This window comes from Psittacula echo (assembly GCF_963264785.1).
Source record: "Psittacula echo genome assembly, chromosome: 1".
NCBI lineage: Eukaryota > Metazoa > Chordata > Aves > Psittaciformes > Psittacidae > Psittacula > Psittacula echo.
In genome coordinates, this window is record NC_137735.1 from 30,755,233 (window position 1) to 30,774,872 (window position 19,640).

A 19,640-nucleotide genomic window follows, 5' to 3' on the forward strand; every position below is an offset into this window, starting at 1 on the left:
CCCACCCTTTGTTCCTCCTCCAGCAGCAAGGTCTCCTTTGTGTTGGCACAAGAGCTTACATAGACAAGTGGTTAATCAACTGGCAGAACTGATTTAAATTAAAACTAGCCTAACGAAAAGCCCCTCTAAACAATCCTTACCTTTTTTTTTTTTTTTAAAGTTTGAGGAAAGTAATGTAAGACAGCAAAGAGCAGCCAGGACAGTTTATTTGAACTGAACTACCCAGCATGAACTTCCCACACTGTGTACAACCCTCCCTCCAGGCAACAGGCTCACATTTAAGGTATGGGCAGACAAGCTAACAGCTTGTGAAAATTACTGGAGACCTGTATCATGCCATTTTGGATAACAACTATAGTCAATGTAAAGAGGAGCGAACAGTCTCACCCCAATTCTGTGGCTAGGTTAATGTAATGAGGTGTCTGCTGGCCACAATAAACATAATGGCTGTCTCCGAAATGTCCTCTTGCACAAACATTTTGGCACCACTTCCCTCCTGTTTTTTCCAGTCCTTACGTTATCTCATTCCCGTTGGTTTCTCTACATCCCGAGATAAGAGCTGATACCAAACTGCATTTTGTGATATGTGCATCTAAGAGATCTGAGCTTGGGTAGAACAGAAATCTGGCTTTCCGAGAACGCGCATGCAGGAACCTGAGCCCTGCAGGAAGCTATGTAAAACAACTGAGCCAACATAACAACAAAAAGGTTTTCCCCTCCTCCTCTCTTCCTGCAGGAGTGAGCTTTGTGGCATGTAATTAAACTGGGTTGTCAGCACCTAGCAGCACAGAATGGCCTATAAATGTAGACCAAGATAGAACTAAAAGATAGTGTGTTCAGTAAGTGCCCCTGAAAGTGGCACTTTCATTTACATTTTAACAGTACATACAGCATGAATGTTCTGGTAAAACAGCACACAAACTCAATCACTAGCTATACATACATCTTAGCCAGTATATTCCACAGAGAATTCACATAGAAATATGGTTACTTACAAAATTTGGCATTTAGATAATAAAAACATTTAACATTGCAGTTCTTGCATCTAAGGACTGGGGATCTGCTAAACTCATAATGGGTTCTTGAGATGAAATGAATGAAGAAGTAAATATGTCACATACCAAATTACAGGAACATTACCTGTAGCATATCCATGTCCCTCAGAAAATTCCCATCCAACTACTATTCCAGTTTCAAACTTTTTGTGTGCAAGATTCATGGTGTAAGACACGATTACCAATAGCTTGCTAAATGGCCTTTTTAAATATCTATTTTGTAGCCAAGAGGTTGCATAAAATGTAGCTAAACACTTTCATTATGCTACACTGAGGGTAGCTATTTGGAAGAATGGCTAATGGGAAGCAACCAGTGATTCTACTAGATTGAAAGAAAAGTAAAAATTCTTAACTTACATTGCTGATTATTTGGGTTCTATTGTGTGGGTTTTAATAGTGGACAGCTATAGGGAAGCCATCAAGGAAGCATGCTGGCCAACCTCCCCCCTCAGTTTACATTGATTCTCATAATAAACTCCATACAGACACTCAGCAGAGTTGGGACAAGGAGAATTCCCTCACTTGACAGGACTTCCACCTGCACAGAAGAGAACTTAGACAGGTTTTTTTTAAGAAGCAGTACAAAGCTGGACACACTCGGGTTTCAGGACATAGTATTACTGCCAAACATATTTTCCAGGGAATTTTGCAAAAAGTTAACAAAAATCACATTTGTTCCAAGATAAACTTCACAAATTTGGCCTGGTCAAGGACTCAGATGACGTTTAATAGATTTGTAACTCAAAGAACTCCTCCTCCTTCACCACCCCCAAGAAAGTTGTCTCCTTACCAATATCCTGACTTTATTTTGGCATGCGGTCAGTGGATTTACAGTGGCTTTCTTCCCTAGCTTCCAAATTGTAAAGATGGTTTAGAACATCCACCTTTAAGCCTTGTTAATGTTGACACCAGAGTAGCAGCATTAGCTTTAGCGCTAGCTATAGGTTTCAGTCATAATAAGAAATTCACTGCTAACATAGCTGTAAAATGTGTTAAAATCAGATGAGAATCACTTTGAAATGGTGTCAAGTTAAATTGGTACAATGTTATTAGTGTGTGGAAGGCCTTAATTAGCCTGTGAGTAGGAATATATCGGTTTTCATTTTAATTCATAGCTCACCATTATAGAGTTAAAGCCAATGAAAAGCCACATTTTAACTTCTGCTACAAAGGAATTTGAATTTAAGCCTCAACAATCTAGCAGCCGCTTAAAAACCAACCAACCAACCAAAACTACACCCCTACACACATTTTAAAGTTGTTGTTTATGTCAGGATAGTGATATTCCAAGTCTGTCTCTTATTTTTCACAATGTACCTACTTGTGGGCCCACTCCAGAACCTTGCTTACAAATACACCCCGATTTTTCATGCAGAATAGATTTGGTGAAACAATGAGCACCGCTCAAACACATGCCACTGAATACGCCTTTTCAGTATTTTGGTGGCTTGACCCAGCACAGAGAGTTTCAAGTTTTCAGTTAAAAGCATCCTCACTGGAGTACATCTCTCCAGTGCCATATTATCTTTTACACATTGTAATACAAAGCATCAACTCATTTTAGGCCATTTATCAGAAACAGCAAAGTCCTTCACGGTGCTGCTACCAGCTATATCAGAACATAAAGCACAATAAATTTATCCAGCATGTTTTTGTGCCATGTAACAAATACCCTGGGATCTTCACTTATCCAGACAAGCTTTCAAAGATTAGAAACTATAACATGTTCCCCACAGCTGCCTCTTCTTTGTAGACCAGTCATCTAAAAAATGCAGGTTGACACAATGCCATGCTTGAGCATCCCAATTTTTTAAATCTAAGATGAATTGAGGGCCGAATTCTATAAGTCGATTTTATTGCACAGGACTAATTTGCATATAAAAGAACATGCTGTGAGTATGTAAGGCCAGTAATCATTACCTAAACATCCTTACTAATTTAAAAGTGAGGTCTGAGGACTGTGTTTGTCATGGCCAATCAAACTTCTGTTAGTCTCTTAAGCCTGATTGGAACTGACCATTATATTTACCATTCCTCTCTTACATATTTCCTTACTTTTAAAAGAATAAGGTTAAGAGACACTTCTTGGGTTTTAAGTTTAAAAAAATGGGCTTAATGCAATTTACAGGTACAGTTAACGCTAAATCCTATCACTGCCTGAGAGCAATGCCACCCCTTCTACACCTCACAGCAGGGAAAATGCAAAAAGTTTAGAGAGAAACATTAAAGAAGGAAATGGGAACATTAACATCTCTGCTATTTAATAGAGTTCTAAAGAGAGCTTGCAAAGGTATACCTAATTGAACAGACTGTCACTCCACAGATGCAATCATGTTTATGCCTCTAAGAAAGCAGCCCTCATAAGTTTTGTCAGTTACTGAGTTATAAGATCAGAATTGGAGGTAGCGTGTGCATGCTTTTAGGTGTGCATCTTGCCATAGAACTCGTGAACTGCTTACAGTTTCAATCACAACAGTAGCATTACTGTCTACAGTTGTGTTTCCATAGGGGATATTTGATATTAAACAGCTCATGGAAATCAAATATACTTGTCAAGTGCCCATCAATAAAAATATCATGAAATAGGGTTGCAATAAAAATTGAGATAACAAGATGCAGAGTAACGAAAATACATCAATCATTTTATTTTCTTGGCCCACCAATGTAACTGCATAAGCACAAGTGAGGTAAGATTTTTTTTTCCAGAAAAATGGTGTAACCTAAAATGAGACTTTTAATTAGTCTCATTAGGCTTTTTTCCTTGGATTCTGCAGCTCTGTCTCTCCCAATAAAAACATTTTTGATGGACACTGGCAAATATATATTGTTTTATGATTGATACACCTGCAACCCGAAGACCAGTCTTAGTATACGAGAGTCATGTAGGGATGCAGGATTTTACCAGTAAAAGTATATGAAAGCCGGTTGTAATAAACAGAAAATCTCAATGTAAACTATTTTCTGTTGTTGGCCCAAAGCCATTTCAAAGCATGTCTGTGACATCAGAAATACAAAGCACCTATCATATTATCTATTCATTGCATGGGTACTCATCAGGAGAAGCTCGCCTCCCCAGGCTATCGGCAATATGATTACAAGTGGGAAGTTAAGCACAGTGTATAGGTTTTTGCAGTGCATGTTCGACAGAGCTTCTGTGTGCGCGCTTGGCCTTGCATGTGTTCCCACAAGGAGCATAACCCCCTTCTGGCACCCCTGGGAAAACGATCAGCATATGTCAGTGCATACCATTATTACTTTGAATACCAAAGGGAAGCAGAACCCAAACTTCATTTTGCAGCTCTGCATTCCCATGGATCACAGTGATCCTAGTCTGTTTGATATCGCCATAGACATGGCAGGTAGAAGAAAGTTTCGTTGTATCATGGTGATGAAGATTCATAACTATGGCTAGTAGGAGCCTTAAGAACCACTGCGTCAAGGCAGTCCCGACGTGTGTGAATTACATTTCACACGAGCATCCCGAGTGATGCCGGGAATGACGGCCGCGCTTGCCGCGCCGCCAGCGGGAGGTCAGCGCCTGCCTTCACCGCTGCGGCGGGGCTGGGACGGGGCGATGGGCGCATCCCCGCCGCCACGCCGGGGGCAGCGCGCACGGCCGGGAGGCGGCAGGAGCGGATGCCGCTTAAAGTGAGATGCAGCTGAGGTCTAAGGCACGTCCGAGAGCTGCTCCGTTGGCGGGGCCGGCCCGGGACGCGGCGGGGCATCCCTTGCGCTCCGCCAAAGGGATGCTGCCGGGTCTCCCCCCCAGCGCGGAGCCGGAGGAAGGGACGGGACACTCCGGCACGGGCAGGCTCCCGGCCACGCCGCTCGCCTCCCACCCCACTCCTGCCTACGCCGGTTGCACATGCCGAAGCGGAATCCCGACCACGGCGGGGCAGCCGCCGCGGCCCGGCCCACTGCGGAGCCGCCGTTTTAGGACGGTGACCCCATCCATCCCGGTCCCGACTCCCGTACCCCCCCACTCCCTTACCTGTGCTGCAGCCCCACCAGCCCCAGCGTGATCACATGGGGCACGTCCAGCTCGGTGGGCCACACGCCGGAGGCGATGCAGCCGAACACGCCGCACTCCTCCCGGATGCCCAGCTCCTCCAGCTCCATGGCGCGGCCGGCACGTGGCGGCGCGGCCCCGCTCGACGGCCCCGGTCCCACTCCCGCTGTGGCGGCTCCCGCGCGCTCCTGCCTGCGCTGAGCGCAGCCAACAGCGCCGCGCCGCGCGGGGCCGCCAGTAGCCCGGCGGGGCGGGCTCCCTCATTTACATATGGGGGGGCCCTCCCCGCCTCTGGCCCCGCGCCCTCCGCACGCCGGAAGGCGGGGGTTCGCCCTCGGGGCGGGGGGCGCGGGGCCGGCACTGGCCGCGAAGTGGGGCCGGGGCCGTGTTTGCACGAGGAGGAGGGGGCCCGGCCGGGGCTTGCCCGCGGAACTCGGCGGGGCGGAGAGGGGCGCGTTGGGCGGTGATTGGCGGGCGGTGCTGCTGCCCCGCCTGCCCGCCCCTTCCGCCGGCCGCTTCTTACCCCGGCGACGGGGGCCGGCGGCTTGTTCTGAGTGTCTGTTGTCTGCCCTAGGTGTCTGCTGCCGCTCCTGCCGCCGTAGCCATGGCCCCTGCAGCATCAGGTAACTGCCTGCTCCCCAGCAGGGCACACCGCGAGCGAGGGGAGCCGGTAGCGGTCGGGAGGTGGGTCGGCGGGCACTGCTGCCGGGGGCAGGTGCCCGCTCAGCCGGGCTCGCGTGTAGCTCCTTGGGAGCGAGCTTTTTTCCTCCGCAGAGCTTTGCTTTGGGTTGTTTCCTTCTCGTGGGTGACCGCGACCCGGCCCGAGGGGCACCGGCTGCCCCCGTCCCGCGGGAGGGGCGAGCGCGCCCTTCGAGACGAACATTTCGGGCGGAGGGTGCTTGGGGCCTCTGCCGTTTGGCTTACCGAGCCTCGTGTTTGTTCGGAAGCTAAACCACATCAAAATACCGGGTAAAAGCGGCGCGGCTTCTGCCGGCACCGCCTCACCTCAGACGGCACCTCCCGACCGCCGGCGGCGAGCGAAAACCGGTGCCAGTGTGGAGGAGAGTGCAGCCGGAGGAGGAGAGCTCCCTGCTCCAAGCGGGAAACTGCCTCGACGTTCCCTGCGCATCCCTCGTGGCGCCAGATTCCTGCGGGCAGAAGTGTTGGGCGATTGTTTCGCCCTTGCTGCCCGGGGACGGGAGGGAGCCTCATCACATTGCCAGCAGATGCGGGCTTGGCGGTGGCTCACGGGCTGCAGCACATGGTCCTGCTGTGTCTCGCTTTGCAAAGTATGAAGTATGAGAACTTGGTAGGCTTACTTGCAGAAGTAAAGCATTTATTTCAGACTGAAACTTTATTCACTCATCCATTACTTATTTCTTTAGACCTGAAACTTGGTAAAAAGGTTAATGAAGGTAAAACAAAAGAAGTGTTCGAGCTGCCAGATATGCCGGGATGTGTTCTCATGCAGTCAAAAGACCAAATAACAGCGGGAAATGCGGCCAGGAAGGACCGAATGGAAGGGAAGGCTGCCATTTCCAATACAACAACTAGCTGTGTGTTTCAGTTGCTGCAAGAATCTGGTAAGTATTTCAAAAGTAGAATATATGCCTGTGTATTACAGATCTTGTTAGAAAACAGCGTTTTTTCAGTGTATCATGCCCTGGAGCTCTGATGTTTGGGGGGGGGGGGGAGGGGGAAAGGGGGTTAGTGTCTCTTCTATTCGTTTTTAGTTACACTTTTCCTTCTGGACGGCAGAGCTGGATGGGTGACTTGTTCATTTATAACATGAGGGTATCCGAAGTAATCTTCCAGTAACAGATAACACTGCAACAGCTTCTGCTTGTTTGAACACACGCCTCATGCTCCCCTCTACTTCTGACAGTTATTCCCTTCTCCCGTGTGCCCTTGTCTGGGTGCATCTCACCTTGACTACATCTGCCCACAAGTCACTGCTAGCTAGTGGCACTAGTAGACCATGTATTAAGCTGTGTGAAACTTGTGTATGAATGTTAAAATTAAGTATCTTTTTATAACTTTTTTCTTTCTCCTCTCAGTTGTTTATGTTGTATCAATATAAAGGTTCTGCACACTTTGTACTTAAACACGTATTTGCAATGTGGTCTGCATTTATTGGTCTGTATTGAATGTTATGGAGAATGTAATGTTTCCATTTAAAGACTCAAAACGTTTCTGGTGCTAGAAGTGAGCTTTCAGGGAGTATGTAACTAGCTTGAGTCACTCAAGTTTTGCACTGCACTTCCAAAAATGGAGCCAGTGTCTTTGCTTTGAGAAAGCATCTTGAAGTGTCTTTGAGAACTTTGCAAGTTGCAAAGAGGAATTTGCGCTACCTTGAGCTGCAAACAGTACTGTAATACAGGAACCAGTAAACTTGGCTAAGATGCTTACAGCTGCGTGCTCAGTGCACTCTAAAGCATTTGCACAAGCATTGTGTGAGTACCAGATGAGTTACTTTAAAATTTGTCTTGTCTATTGTAAGGTGTAGTAATGGTTCTCAGACAGGCAAACAGTAAAGTCCTAGCATGTGTAATATGTGGCAAAGAGAGATGATTTTTGTGAGGTTGTATCTACCTGTATTTTTGTGCAATTAGTTCTTAAAATATGGGCCGAGACAAAGATACATCAAGTCATTCAGTATAATCCTCAGTCACTGGCTTTCTTGGGAAGCCTGTTGTGCATACAGCATAGAGAAGCCTCCAAGGCATTTCTGATTATATTTGCAGTTGACTGTAACTACCACTTTTCATTTAGGAATGGTTAATGAGATGTTTTGCCTAAGTATTATACAGCAATAGAGAAGGTAACAATTCAAAATAGCTAATATCCTACAGACAGGAATTTCAGTGTCAAGAAACCATACTTGTAGACCTCTCAAAGATCCTTAAATGGCTTATGCTTGGTAATTTCATGTGCTGTGGGAAAACATGCAGAGTAAACAACTGCTGCATTTTGAGGCAACAAAAGAACTTTCTGGGTGGTTCTCCAGTTTGCTTGTTTGACTGGCATAAAAGGCAGATAATGTGAATGCCTTATCATGGAAGTAGTTTGTTTGCTTTGCGCAACTCTTCTTAACCTACTCTTTCAAAGATGATGATTTACAAAGTTCTGTTAAAGTTTCTCTCCCTTTATAGTAGACCTAATGTCAGGCCTTCAAAAGCAGGCATTTGCACTGATGAAAAGTGTAGTAGTAAACCATGCAGGGGTCTTAATGCCTGGATTTATCAGTGTCTTAATGTGCAGCTGATAATTTAAATCCTTCTGCAGTGCAACAAAATCTGAGGAGTCAATGGTAATACTGTATTTTAAGGCTTTCAGTTCTTCTTTCATGGCTCTGAAAGTGGTATGGAATAGAGCTTCTTGGTTTGACTGGATGCAGCTCCTTTGTCTTCTGTTTCTGGCAGATGCCAAGTAGGCTTAGCAGTCGTCTTGCCATGGTTGGGTACTTGGTTGCTGCTAACTTTTGTTTAAAACCAAACCATTGTGAGGAATAGGCGTGTTGTGGTTGGGTTTTGGTGTGGGTTTTTTGTATTTGTATTTTTTTAAGCTCTGTGAACGGAATTGTTTGCAAGAATAGGATTTCTGGCCAAAGCGCAAGGTTCTGAGCCACAAGCAAGCATTGTAGGATAAAACTGGCGAAACTAGTGACTTGAGGAAGATAACTGCATTGATTGACTTTTACAAGGCCAGAGTTGGGCTTACAACACCCCGAAGAGATACAGTATGTCCTTTAAGTCCAGAGATGAACAAGATTGAGTGGTACTTGGAATAAAGATGTTTGTGACTGTTGTTACAACTGTGGACTGTGCCTAGTAATGGAACTAAACTGGCATCTCTCTATTTAGGAATCAAAACGGCTTTTGTCAGGAAACAGAGTGACACAGCATTTGTAGCAGCTCACTGTGAAATGATCCCAATTGAATGGGTGTGCAGAAGAATTGCTACTGGCTCCTTCCTCAAACGAAACCCTGGTGTAAAAGAAGGGTATAAGTTTTACCCACCCAAAATTGAGATGTTTTACAAGGTAAGTTTCCTTTACTGTGATGTTAATAAAAAACAGAGCTAGAACGCTGCATTATCTCTTTTCAGATGCTAACAAATAAAGCAAGCGGTGCTAGTGGCTCCCCAATCCTCTTAGTATTGGTAATTTTGCCATCCCAATGTTCTCTTGCATCCTTGTCCAACAGCTGTTTTGTCTTAAGTGTGCATAATATAATACTGGCTTACAGACCTATCAAAGAGTAACAAACCAAACTACATAAAATAGAAAAAGGCCTTGTTTATAAGGTATAAGGACTTTCTGGGCATAAGCTTAACACATCAATTGTAACAGATGTGTTAATGTATTTGAAGAAATTAAACGGTACTTGCATGGTGAGGGTAAGTAGCTAGCTGCTCATGTAGGATGCTGAGCTACTTTGGAGGTATGTGCTGAAGGAAGTGTCTTGTGAACTATGACCTGAAGTGTTATTTGTAGTGTACCCTGTCACTCCTGGGGCACTGTCCAAACTCAAAGAGCTTTTAAAGATGTTCAAGTGTTAGTGCTAATCATAAAAAACACTAGTTTGAAGTGCATATTTTTTGTTGTTGAAAAACAAAACATAGCCTTGTCTTCTCATAGTAATTTTCCTACTTATTGCAGCTTAAATTACATGATGTATATGTTTGCTTTCTTAATAGGATGATGCTGCTAATGACCCACAGTGGTCTGAGGAGCAGATAATTGAAGCAAAATTCTGTTTTGCTGGACTTACTATTGGCCAGACTGAAGTGGATATCATGGCTCATTCTACTCAAGCTATTTTTGAGATCCTGGAAAAATCATGGCAGCCTCAAAACTGCACTCTCGTAGACCTGAAGGTACAAGAATCTGATTTCTCACAATCCTGGTTCTGACAGGAAATATATTATTGTATGGTTCCTAAAGTAGGATTCTTCCTGTCTTTTTAGATTGAATTTGGTGTTAATGTTCTGACAAAAGAAATCGTTCTTGCTGATGTTATTGATAATGATTCGTGGAGGCTGTGGCCATCAGGAGACAGAAGCCAGCAGAAGGACAAACAGGTAGTGTGCTAATCTTTATCTTTTAAGTTGGTTGGGAAGGAGAATGAAAAAAGTAAATCCTAGTTAAACACTTGCTTTCAGGGTGGCTTTTTCTAGATAATCTTATCTTGTTACAGAGTAGCTGGTAGGGTACCTCCTGTCCAATCCTGTTTTTATTAAATAGTTTATTACGTGGCTTATGGTAGGAAAAAACCCTCTGCCTATATATCTTCGGTAGGAATGCTCAACAGCAGTACTGATTTGAGCTATTGTAATGAAGCCTGGAGTTTCCAGGAGTAATAAGAATTTCTGACCTGTTTTGCAGATAATAAAATAGTTGGACAACAGATTGGTAAAAGGAACAGAAGCTTTAGTTCCCAGCTCTGCCTCCAAGTTTGTTTATCCAGAGTGGTATCCTCTACTAGTAGAGATCTGGCGATATGTCAGAGGGACCTGCAGGAGAGTTTTTCTTCATGATTTATTTTGGTTAAGCTTGAATTCAATATTCAGTGTCTCTGAGCGTTACTAACAGATTGTGTCCACATAAGAAGGCTGCAAACATAAGTTTGAAATAAAACTTGTCCTGTATTTAAACTTGTTGCCATTACACTTGTCAACTATCTCTGAATTACCAGATAAGTTGTGGTGAAAGAACTAGTTTGTGAATGCTGCTGCTTCTGCAGCAATTGTTGAGATTGGTAATGGGGGCCCTGTAGAGAAAGTGGCTGTAAGCCACTGGGGAAGACTTCAAATGAGATGTTGTGTGGGAGGAGGGGCATTACTTTTAAATTAGGAAGCAGAACTGCTCTATTGTTTACTTTACCTGAATTATGTAGTAGCATGCTTGAGTGAATTGCTCTGACAATACCTACACTCCTCTCCCTAAAACAAGGTACATGATAACATCGTGCAGAACCTGGGCTGCCTAATGCAGTGCTACCGCAGACAAGCATGTCAGTACATATCTAGTTTTAAAAGGGCTATATGTCTCTTTAAACTTACCCTTCAGGACACTTCCAAAACCTTGATACCCTTGTGGCTAAAAACCTTTCAGGTTTCAAATGGCCATGGATTGTTATGTAGAAGGTAGTTTACACCTACTAAAATGGTTCTTCATTAAATAGCTGTTCCTTGCTTCCATATCTGTTTTTTCCTATGTCTGTAGCATTCTCTGTTCTCATTCCTGTGGAACTGCTAGACACTACATAAATACTTCAGCTGGGGTATTCTTATCAACTCTGGTAGTAAAATGAGTGCTTTGTGTACCAAAACCACATTAACTTGAAGGTTTGGGGTTGGGTTTGTTTTTTTTTTTTATCTCTTTTTCAGTCCTACCGTGACCTGAAAGAAGTGACTCCTGAAGCACTGCAAATGGTTAAGAGAAACTTTGAATGGGTTGCAGAAAGAGTGGAGGTACCCATTTTTATGAACCGTATATAGAGACTTTGATAACTTCACATCTTCAGTCCTGTTGACGGCTTTTCTTTCCCTTATCCTGCTTCACTCATTTCCCTAGTTGCTTCTGAAAACAAAGAGCCAAGGTAGAGTTGTGGTGCTGATGGGATCTCCTTCTGACCTCACTCACTGTGAAAAGATAAAAAAGGCATGTGCAACCTTTGGAATTCCTTGTGAGTTAAGAGTGACCTCTGCTCACAAAGGGCCAGATGAAACCCTGAGGATCAAAGCAGAATACGAAGGTAAATGCCAGAACTACCGATTTTGGAGTGAAACGGTGTTATGTTCAAGAACAACTTGGCAACTTGAGCATTTGTGTGGGATTTTCCCATGTTTTTGTTACACGCTATACCAAGCTGTTACAATGCTGTTCTACACTTGCTAATTACATAATGACAGGTCATAGGCTTCACTAAGCAACTATGGAGTAACGTGCTGTCCTGCTGCCCAACTACAACTTCCATTACTCAAAGTCTTAATGTCTGCTTTTATCCCAGTATCAGAACTACTTTGCCCGATAGATAATCACGTTAATACAATTATTGTGGCATCTTGCTGGTGACGCCAGTCCTTCTGAAACAGTGAGGAGTGATAATTCTCCATCTGACTCTGAATACTCTTACATGTAATTTGCAAGGCAGATGTTGCTCCCCTCATACTCTCCTGCCTGTTTCCTGAAAATGCTCCTGGTTGTTATTTTGGATGCCATGAGAAACATGATTTAAATTCTTGTCTTTACCATGAAAGCCTGATATCTCTTCAAAAGTGTTTATAGCCTAGCAGAGAGGAGAGAGCTCTTTATTTTTGTGGGAGTATACTTTCTACTCAGTGAAGTTACAGATGCTGTAACCATAGTGGAGAAGCACTTATTTTGAGATGACGCATGTAAGATTTAAGGAGAAGAACACTCATCAGTGCCAGATAAGGGCTATATTCTCTACAAAGCTAAGCAACACCTGTTCCTCTGATACTGAGACTTTTCCTCAGAGGCAGAGTAAGACATGCTAACTCCAGTTGTGGTAGGCAGTAGCTGGGATTTCGGGCTGCAAGATTTAGATGATGTTTCTGTGAAGGGGAAAATCAGACACAAAATTCTCATGCTGTGTGATGGAATTGACAGAGTAACTGCAAACAGAGTTGTGGACTTGGATGAAGTTTCCACAGAAGCAAGTGGCAGAGAACAAGGTGCATTGCTTATTTCTGAATGTCTTCCTGCCTCCAGGAGATGGAATCCCAGCAGTGTTTGTTGCAGTAGCTGGCAGAAGCAATGGTTTGGGGCCAGTAATGTCTGGTAACACTGCTTACCCTGTTGTCAACTGTCCTCCACTCTCAGCTGACTGGGGTACTCAGGATGTGTGGTCTTCTCTCAGGCTACCCAGCGGTAAGATGGTCTTCAGCTTGCACTCTTGTTCTGACCTAGCTCTATCTGTGCTGTTGTTCTAGTGTACCTACATACAAACACATGCAGCAAAACACTGGAAAAGTAGCTGAATCTGTACTGAATGAACAAAGTCTGTAGAAATACCTTGTGTGCAGTCTTTGAGTTTTTGATGGCAAAAAGCACAATAGACAGTACAAAGATGACATAGGGATAATCTTTAGAAAAGCATAAACCTTGTCTTACTGTTGCTACATGTTCCAGTTTGAAATTTGAATTAGTATTAACGGCGATTTAAAAACCTGAATTTTGTTGAGTTATAGGGCTGCATTTTCCTTATGATCAGAGATCAAAAAATACCTTTCTCCACAATCCGTGTAAGGAAGAGCTTAACTTTGTCATCAGTGCATTGCTACCTACATGATTTTTAACTTTGCTACTGACTTGAATGGATTCTTGGCAACTAGGAGGCCCAGAAGTCTGTTCCCTGGTTTAAAATGCTGTGAAGCAGTCATGTTAGTAGTAGTAGTAGTGGAACGCATGACACCTGACTAGCTTTTAAAACTAGATCATGCAGTTCCTGGAGGCTGAACCAACCACTGTCTTAAATCATGCTTCAGGGGTGTTTTTTGTTTGACTATAGAGTATGTTTGGGTAAGCATTGCTGTCTTCTCTGCAGGTCTTGGCTGTCCTACTACTCTGTCACCTGAAGGAGCTGCCCAGTTTGCTGCCCAGATATTTGGCTTAAACAACCATTTGGTGTGGGCCAAACTGCGATCCAACATGTTAAACACCTGGATCTCCTTGAAGCAGGCTGACAAAAAACTTCGAGAGTGCACCTTGTAAGTCATCCCAACAAGTAACTTCCATTAGTTATGCAAAGAGAATGGCGTGCGTATTCATTTGTATTAGGATTTACACCTGGGTGAGCACGGAAGTTCTGCATCCTTTCTTACAGAGAAAGCATTGACAGAGCAGCAGATGAAGTCTGAGTCCTCATCCTTCCCATCTGTATTTTTTTTTTTTTTTTTTGATATAACAACTTAGTCAAAGATGGGGAAGTAGTATTTTAGATATCCCTTTCTGTTGCTCCAAAATGGTACTGTTTGGCTTTTTAGTGTAAACTGTTAACTACAGACTATTTCAAGAGAATGACTTGGTACAATCTAAGTGGAATTCAACTAGTACTCTGTATTTCTGTGACAGTAATATTCTTCCATAATAATAATGTATGTCTTGAACCTTATTAACTTGACTGGGCTGCTAACTGTAGCCAGTGCTGATGCTGTTCTGCTTGCAATGATGGTATGCTTTCCTTAGCAATAAAATGGCAACATATGCTATATTAATAGGAAAAGGGGCTGGAAAAGTGGTTTAAGAGCCTGAAATAAATACCTGCCTTATTTAAAAAATGTATATACATACATGTCTGTGTTGGTTTTTTAAAATGTGTGTGTATATGTACCCCACTGATACCTTCTGGAATGATGTGATAAAGTTGACACCAATTCTCTTGTTCATAACAAGCTATAAGTACAAATGAACAAACAGGCTTGTTGTGGTTGCCTGCTATAACTCTTGCCTAGTCCAGGCTTTGCCCTTTTCAATACCAAGCAGATATCTACCTTCAGTAGTTCTGAAGCGCCTGTGTGATCTTGTCAGACTGTCTTCGTACACTTCAGTAACTCTAGCTATAACATCTTTATTTCCTCGCACTGTTTCTGTAGAAAACTTACGGAAGTGGGGAATCTAAGCACGACTGTCGTTGCACTCACTGATCTTCCGAGTATGATTCTAACAAATATGCAATTACTTGATGTAACATCTATCCTTTTACAATTATAAATAAACTATGGAATTCAAAGCTGCTTCATGGAATAAGTACACTCGAAAACTAGTGATCCACTGTGGTACATAACTTGGGGGCCATAAGTGAGGTAGTAATCCTGTAAAGAGTTTATGCACTAAACCTACACAGCAGTTGTATTTGGTGGCAGTCTTCTGGAAGATGCTCTATTACTTGATAAAGTGCCTGGCTGTTTAGGGAAAAGCTGTGTTGCTTTGTTCCTAATGTACTGCTTTGATTGTGGGGGAGCTCAGGCTTACCCCTTAACGTGAGTAACTGGATTAAATGCTGCTGGCTGCCTTTGCAGGAAGGGACCACATCTTGCATGTAGTTGTATAGAAGTGCCCTGGCTGTGCTCTCTTCTGGAGTTAAATAAAGAGAGGTTAAATCAATCAGAGTATACACTAGAGCAAAATAAGTAGAACTGTCCTCTGAGTCTTGAGGGAGGTTGATTTTCCTGTACTGGGACAAAAACCAGAGGCAGCTGCTGTGAGGGACAGTGCAGCACACCTTTCTTGTTGTGGCAGCAGTTGGCTAGTTCAGCTGTAGGTAACCACATAACGTGAGGGTGAAGTCACACAACAGATGATGGTGTCACTTCGTTTTCTTCCCCTCCTTATCCAACACTACACTTAGTGGCAGCTTTGATGGGTGATAGACCCGACAACTTTAGCGCCACAGTGCGACACAACTGCAGCCAGCCATTTGAGTTGCTTTTCCCACCCACATCACTGTGATGCATTGCCGTGTCTGCGCTGTCTTTCTCTGTGCAATGAAGATTAGTAACAGACACGGGTTTGAGTATTACATCTGTAATACTCTACTGCTTCTAGTTACTTTTCTCAAATTACTTGCACCCTGATTACACTGACTTCATTTGTAAAACGGTGCCAATTTATGTTGGGCACAAGCATGCAGAGTGCTCCAGTTGCCATAGAGATGGTCATTCTTCAGCTTTTGGATGGGGAGTGCTGTTCAGGGTTTTTTTGTGGAGTCTGTACTGAACTCTCAGAAGCAAGCCCTTGCTCAGGGGGTTGCCATGCAAAGAAGTATGAGGAGGCAGCAGGTACTACCAACAGTGCATTGCTGCAGCGAGCAGATGGAACCTGCAAAGTCTGTTAGGTCTGCAAGGATATTACATAGTTGTCGGAAAGGCTGAAGTGCTGTGTTGGACTTGTTTAGCTGGAAGCTCTTCACAAAGCTTTTGCTGTGAATGAAAATACTTCCTTTGTTTCAGCATTCCAACTGCTACTCTGGAACAACGACCTGAGAATTCCTTCAGCCACAAATTGCTCTTGTAGCACTTAGGGTTTTTTGGCCAATGTTAAAACTGTCCCAACAGGTTTTCAAATAAAAAGTGCTTTTATCTTCACAGAAACTGTCTCATAGAGGGGTTACTGAAGTTCGTTTGCACTTCTTTAAACTCAATTGGAATACCTGCAATGAAAATCTAATTTTTAAGCACCTGCTGTGGAACTTGGAACCGTGCATTAGGCCTTGTTCTAATTAGCAGTGTTACCTGCTGAACAGTAGATGTTCTTTAAAGATAACAGCAAGAAGCAGAGGAAGTGGTTGAGAACAGGACTCACTTTACATCCCACACTGCTTCAGGTACACCGTACCTGAACATCTGAAGTGTTCAGCTGCTCTAGGTACACTGTACCTGAAGCAGTGTTCAACTGCTTTAGGTGTTCAACCTTTAGAACATCATTTTGTTTCCCAACAGCCCAACCCCCAAAATACCATTCTGAAAAAATGAGGGAGATCAGGCATAGATCTCACTGAGTTGTGCTCCATGCACAGTTCATAGGTTAAAGCACCTATCCAGGACACTGAAGGTATGGTTTTAGTATCCTCTGCCTGGGGGCAGTTGTAAGAAGTGAATCTAAGGCCTCAAGAGGCTGCAATTGAGACTTCTTGGAGATGGCATTAAGGTGCTCCCTGCTTTTGGAGCCTTCCTTCTTGAAAGCGATGACAGCAGTTCACACACACAGAAAAACTTCCACTCAGCCCCAGTGATTTCTTTAGCAACACAACTGAATTGTGAAATTGTGTTTGGAATCTTGAGCCATGCTTTGAAACAAAACCAGCGGTGCCTGTTGCAGTGTTAGCATCACAGGGCAGTCAGCATGTCTTATGCATTGTCAGAGCCCATTTCCCTGTTCAGAGCTTCTGAAAGTTCATAGATGAGAGCACTCAATTTCTGGGTTCAGACAAAAATAGGTGTGAAGGTTGTTTGAACAGTCAAGATTTGTTTAAGGTTATGTATGAGAGGAGAACTTTGAAGTGTCAGAGGGCTGATTTAAAAAAACCCAAAACAAACAACCCACAAACCCTGGACACTCTGTAGAGTTTAAGTACCCTGGAACTGGGTTGCAGTTCCAGTTCCCAAGTCCCTGTTCCATTCCAGATCTAAGCATGTGCATTCAAAACTCCAAGTTGAGTTGCTGTGCAATGGCTGCATGAACAAGAGGGACCCAAAGCCACTTAAGCATATTCTGTTGTGCTTTTGTGGATCTTGACCTTTTAGATGTTGACAGGGCAGAACAGCCTCTTACTCATGGAAGCTTCATTTGGGACACACAAAGTCAGGGTTCCAGCCAGGAGCTTGGGGCATATGTACTCACTTCAGAGTATAGTGTGCTCACTACAGGTTAGAACGATTACCCAGGTTTTGATCAATTTAATCCCCTCTACCAGGGGAAAGGGACAAAACTTCTCAGAAGAGTGCTGCAACCACCATAGTCATGCAGAGAGTTGTAGGAAGGGAAGATCTCCATTCCCCTTTTTTCCCCTCCACTCTTTCAATTTGTTTCCTTAAACGATTGCAGCAGGGGTTGGATGTCAGCAATGCTACAGCTGCCTCCAGAGTCCTGTAGCAGCCCTGAGGCAGATTCCCTTGTCTTTCTGTACAGAAAGAATGAGGACTGTGAAATATCAGTTCAACTAGACTGGAAGCGTTCTGAAAGACCCACTCCCTCAAGTGTACATTCTGAGTGCAGAGATGATCTTAGGCTTGGAGAACACAGAGGATGCATTGTTCCCTATGGAAGGTAAACCTCACAACCTGTTAACGAAGGAATCAAGATGTATTGTCATGGAACATGAGAAAAGCATTATCTGTAACAGCTTTTCTCGCTCTCTCCCCTCCCGATGACAGATGTCACCACCAGTGGGAGGACAGCTTGACATCAAAACAGTACAGCAAACAAACTGACAAAATCTCAGCGGACGATCGGGAATAATCAAGGATCAGGTTCATTGTTTTCCGGGGTTGCGCTTCAGGGGAGCTGCCGCGGTACCGATGACATCCAGCAGGGGGCAGGCAAGCGGAGCCGCTAATCCGGCAGGGGGCGCGCTGCGGCAGCTCTGCCGCCCGTCGAGCGAGCTGCGGTCCGGTGCCGGGGCATGGGGGGGAGGATGAAAGAAGCAGTGAGAGGGAAGCAGTAAAGCCCCCAAACCCCGCCACCACTGACAGCAGCGTCGGGGAGAAGCTCGCCCACTCTGCCAAGCACCTCACACAGCCCTTCATGCTGATCAAAGGGAAAACATTCCTATCTGACAGGTCGGGAAGCTCTTGAACGCAAGGAACCAGCACTCACCGGATAGATGGGATAATTATGTAGTTTAAGATGCCAAACTCCAGAGAATTTCTGTTTGGATTGGAAAGTGACTGTATTTGTCTTAATATAGCACAGCTCCCTGTCCCCAGTTTCCCATTACATCATTTCCCTTTTCTGACACCCTTAAACATCTAGCACATGGGCAGCTTCCTAGCTAGTACAGGCGCACGCTCAGTCTGCTCTAAGTCACTTGCAATATAGGACATTCTTCCATCTTACTCACCAAACAAAACAAAACCCCCTTAACTAGAAGTACAAAGACTTGCTCACCAATCTCCTTCTAACATTCAAACCTTTTTGCCCTAGAGAGCCTTGCCACATTCTCATGGCCATTCCTGACTGCATGCAACCTACCTGCACATAACCTAACCTTGTACTATCACCAGCGCAAGTATGTTTTTTAAATCCACAGCGATAGCTTGCTGTTAGCTTTTGCCTGTAAAGCCGTGGCAGTCATGACCATCCACAGAAGCTTAACTTCACCAACATCAAAGCTCAAAACTCAATGGACTCTTGTTTTTGCTTTGTTTTGGTAAGGGCTTTAGAATAACTTATATCCTAAGTACTGAACATTTTACAGCCTTTCCCCTCCTCCCCTTTAATTGTAGAAAGGCACATAAATGAGAGGGCAGTGAACAGATTTCAGGTGACATGGATGCAATAATCCTTAAACAAATATCTCCTGTCTACTCACTAACTGGAACAACTTTCTTCCCATCTGAAATGCAGTAGTAGATGGCCAGGTGTCTACAGTCAGAGGCAGTAGTAAAAGAGCAATGTCTCAGACTTGGTCAGCTGCAGGCCATGCAGCTGTGGTTTGCCTACTACTACTCCTGAAGACCTGCTCCAAGCCAAAGCTTCAATCATTCCCTCAGGGAACTGTCCCTGCCCCAACTGATCATGTCAAGTGAGCAGTGCCTCACCCTGAAAGTCTCCCTTGTGCTGCTGTTCAGATGACTCAGTCGTGCAGATCAGTTCTACCCCATCTCACCCGCAATCAGTGCAAATGAAGCCATAGTAAAATGTCAGTACTTAGCAGGCCTTTATCCCACCCCACGGAGCTCAGATGAACAGGTTAGATGGCTTACCAAACAGAAGGAGGAGCACGCTGTCCTTCCAACTCTGATAAAGCCTCTCAGCAATGTTTGAATCTGCCCTAGCCTTTCACAGGATTCAGGGAAAACATTCCTCCCTACTACTATCATTTCAAGTT

The 19,640-nt window shown here is 44.2% G+C and overlaps 1 protein-coding gene across 1 annotated transcript in view; it reads left to right on the top strand.

Annotated features, from left to right (window-relative positions):
• PAICS (phosphoribosylaminoimidazole carboxylase and phosphoribosylaminoimidazolesuccinocarboxamide synthase) overlaps positions 1–14,549 on the top strand; it is a gene marked incomplete at its 5' end in the record, with an annotated part of 39,585 nt that extends 25,036 nt beyond the window's left edge. Inside the window, 12 exons of the mRNA XM_080631175.1 lie at positions 4,354–4,466; positions 4,532–4,703; positions 5,058–5,519; positions 5,639–5,687; positions 6,450–6,647; positions 8,928–9,106; positions 9,763–9,942; positions 10,033–10,146; positions 11,455–11,538; positions 11,642–11,822; positions 12,803–12,961; positions 13,638–14,549. Of these exons, the coding sequence (XP_080487301.1) occupies positions 4,354–4,466; positions 4,532–4,703; positions 5,058–5,519; positions 5,639–5,687; positions 6,450–6,647; positions 8,928–9,106; positions 9,763–9,942; positions 10,033–10,146; positions 11,455–11,538; positions 11,642–11,822; positions 12,803–12,961; positions 13,638–13,804 (2,058 nt within the window). The 3' untranslated portion in view covers positions 13,805–14,549. The remainder of the gene's footprint in view (positions 1–4,353; positions 4,467–4,531; positions 4,704–5,057; positions 5,520–5,638; positions 5,688–6,449; positions 6,648–8,927; positions 9,107–9,762; positions 9,943–10,032; positions 10,147–11,454; positions 11,539–11,641; positions 11,823–12,802; positions 12,962–13,637) is intronic.
• Positions 14,550–19,640: the final 5,091 nt, after the last annotated feature.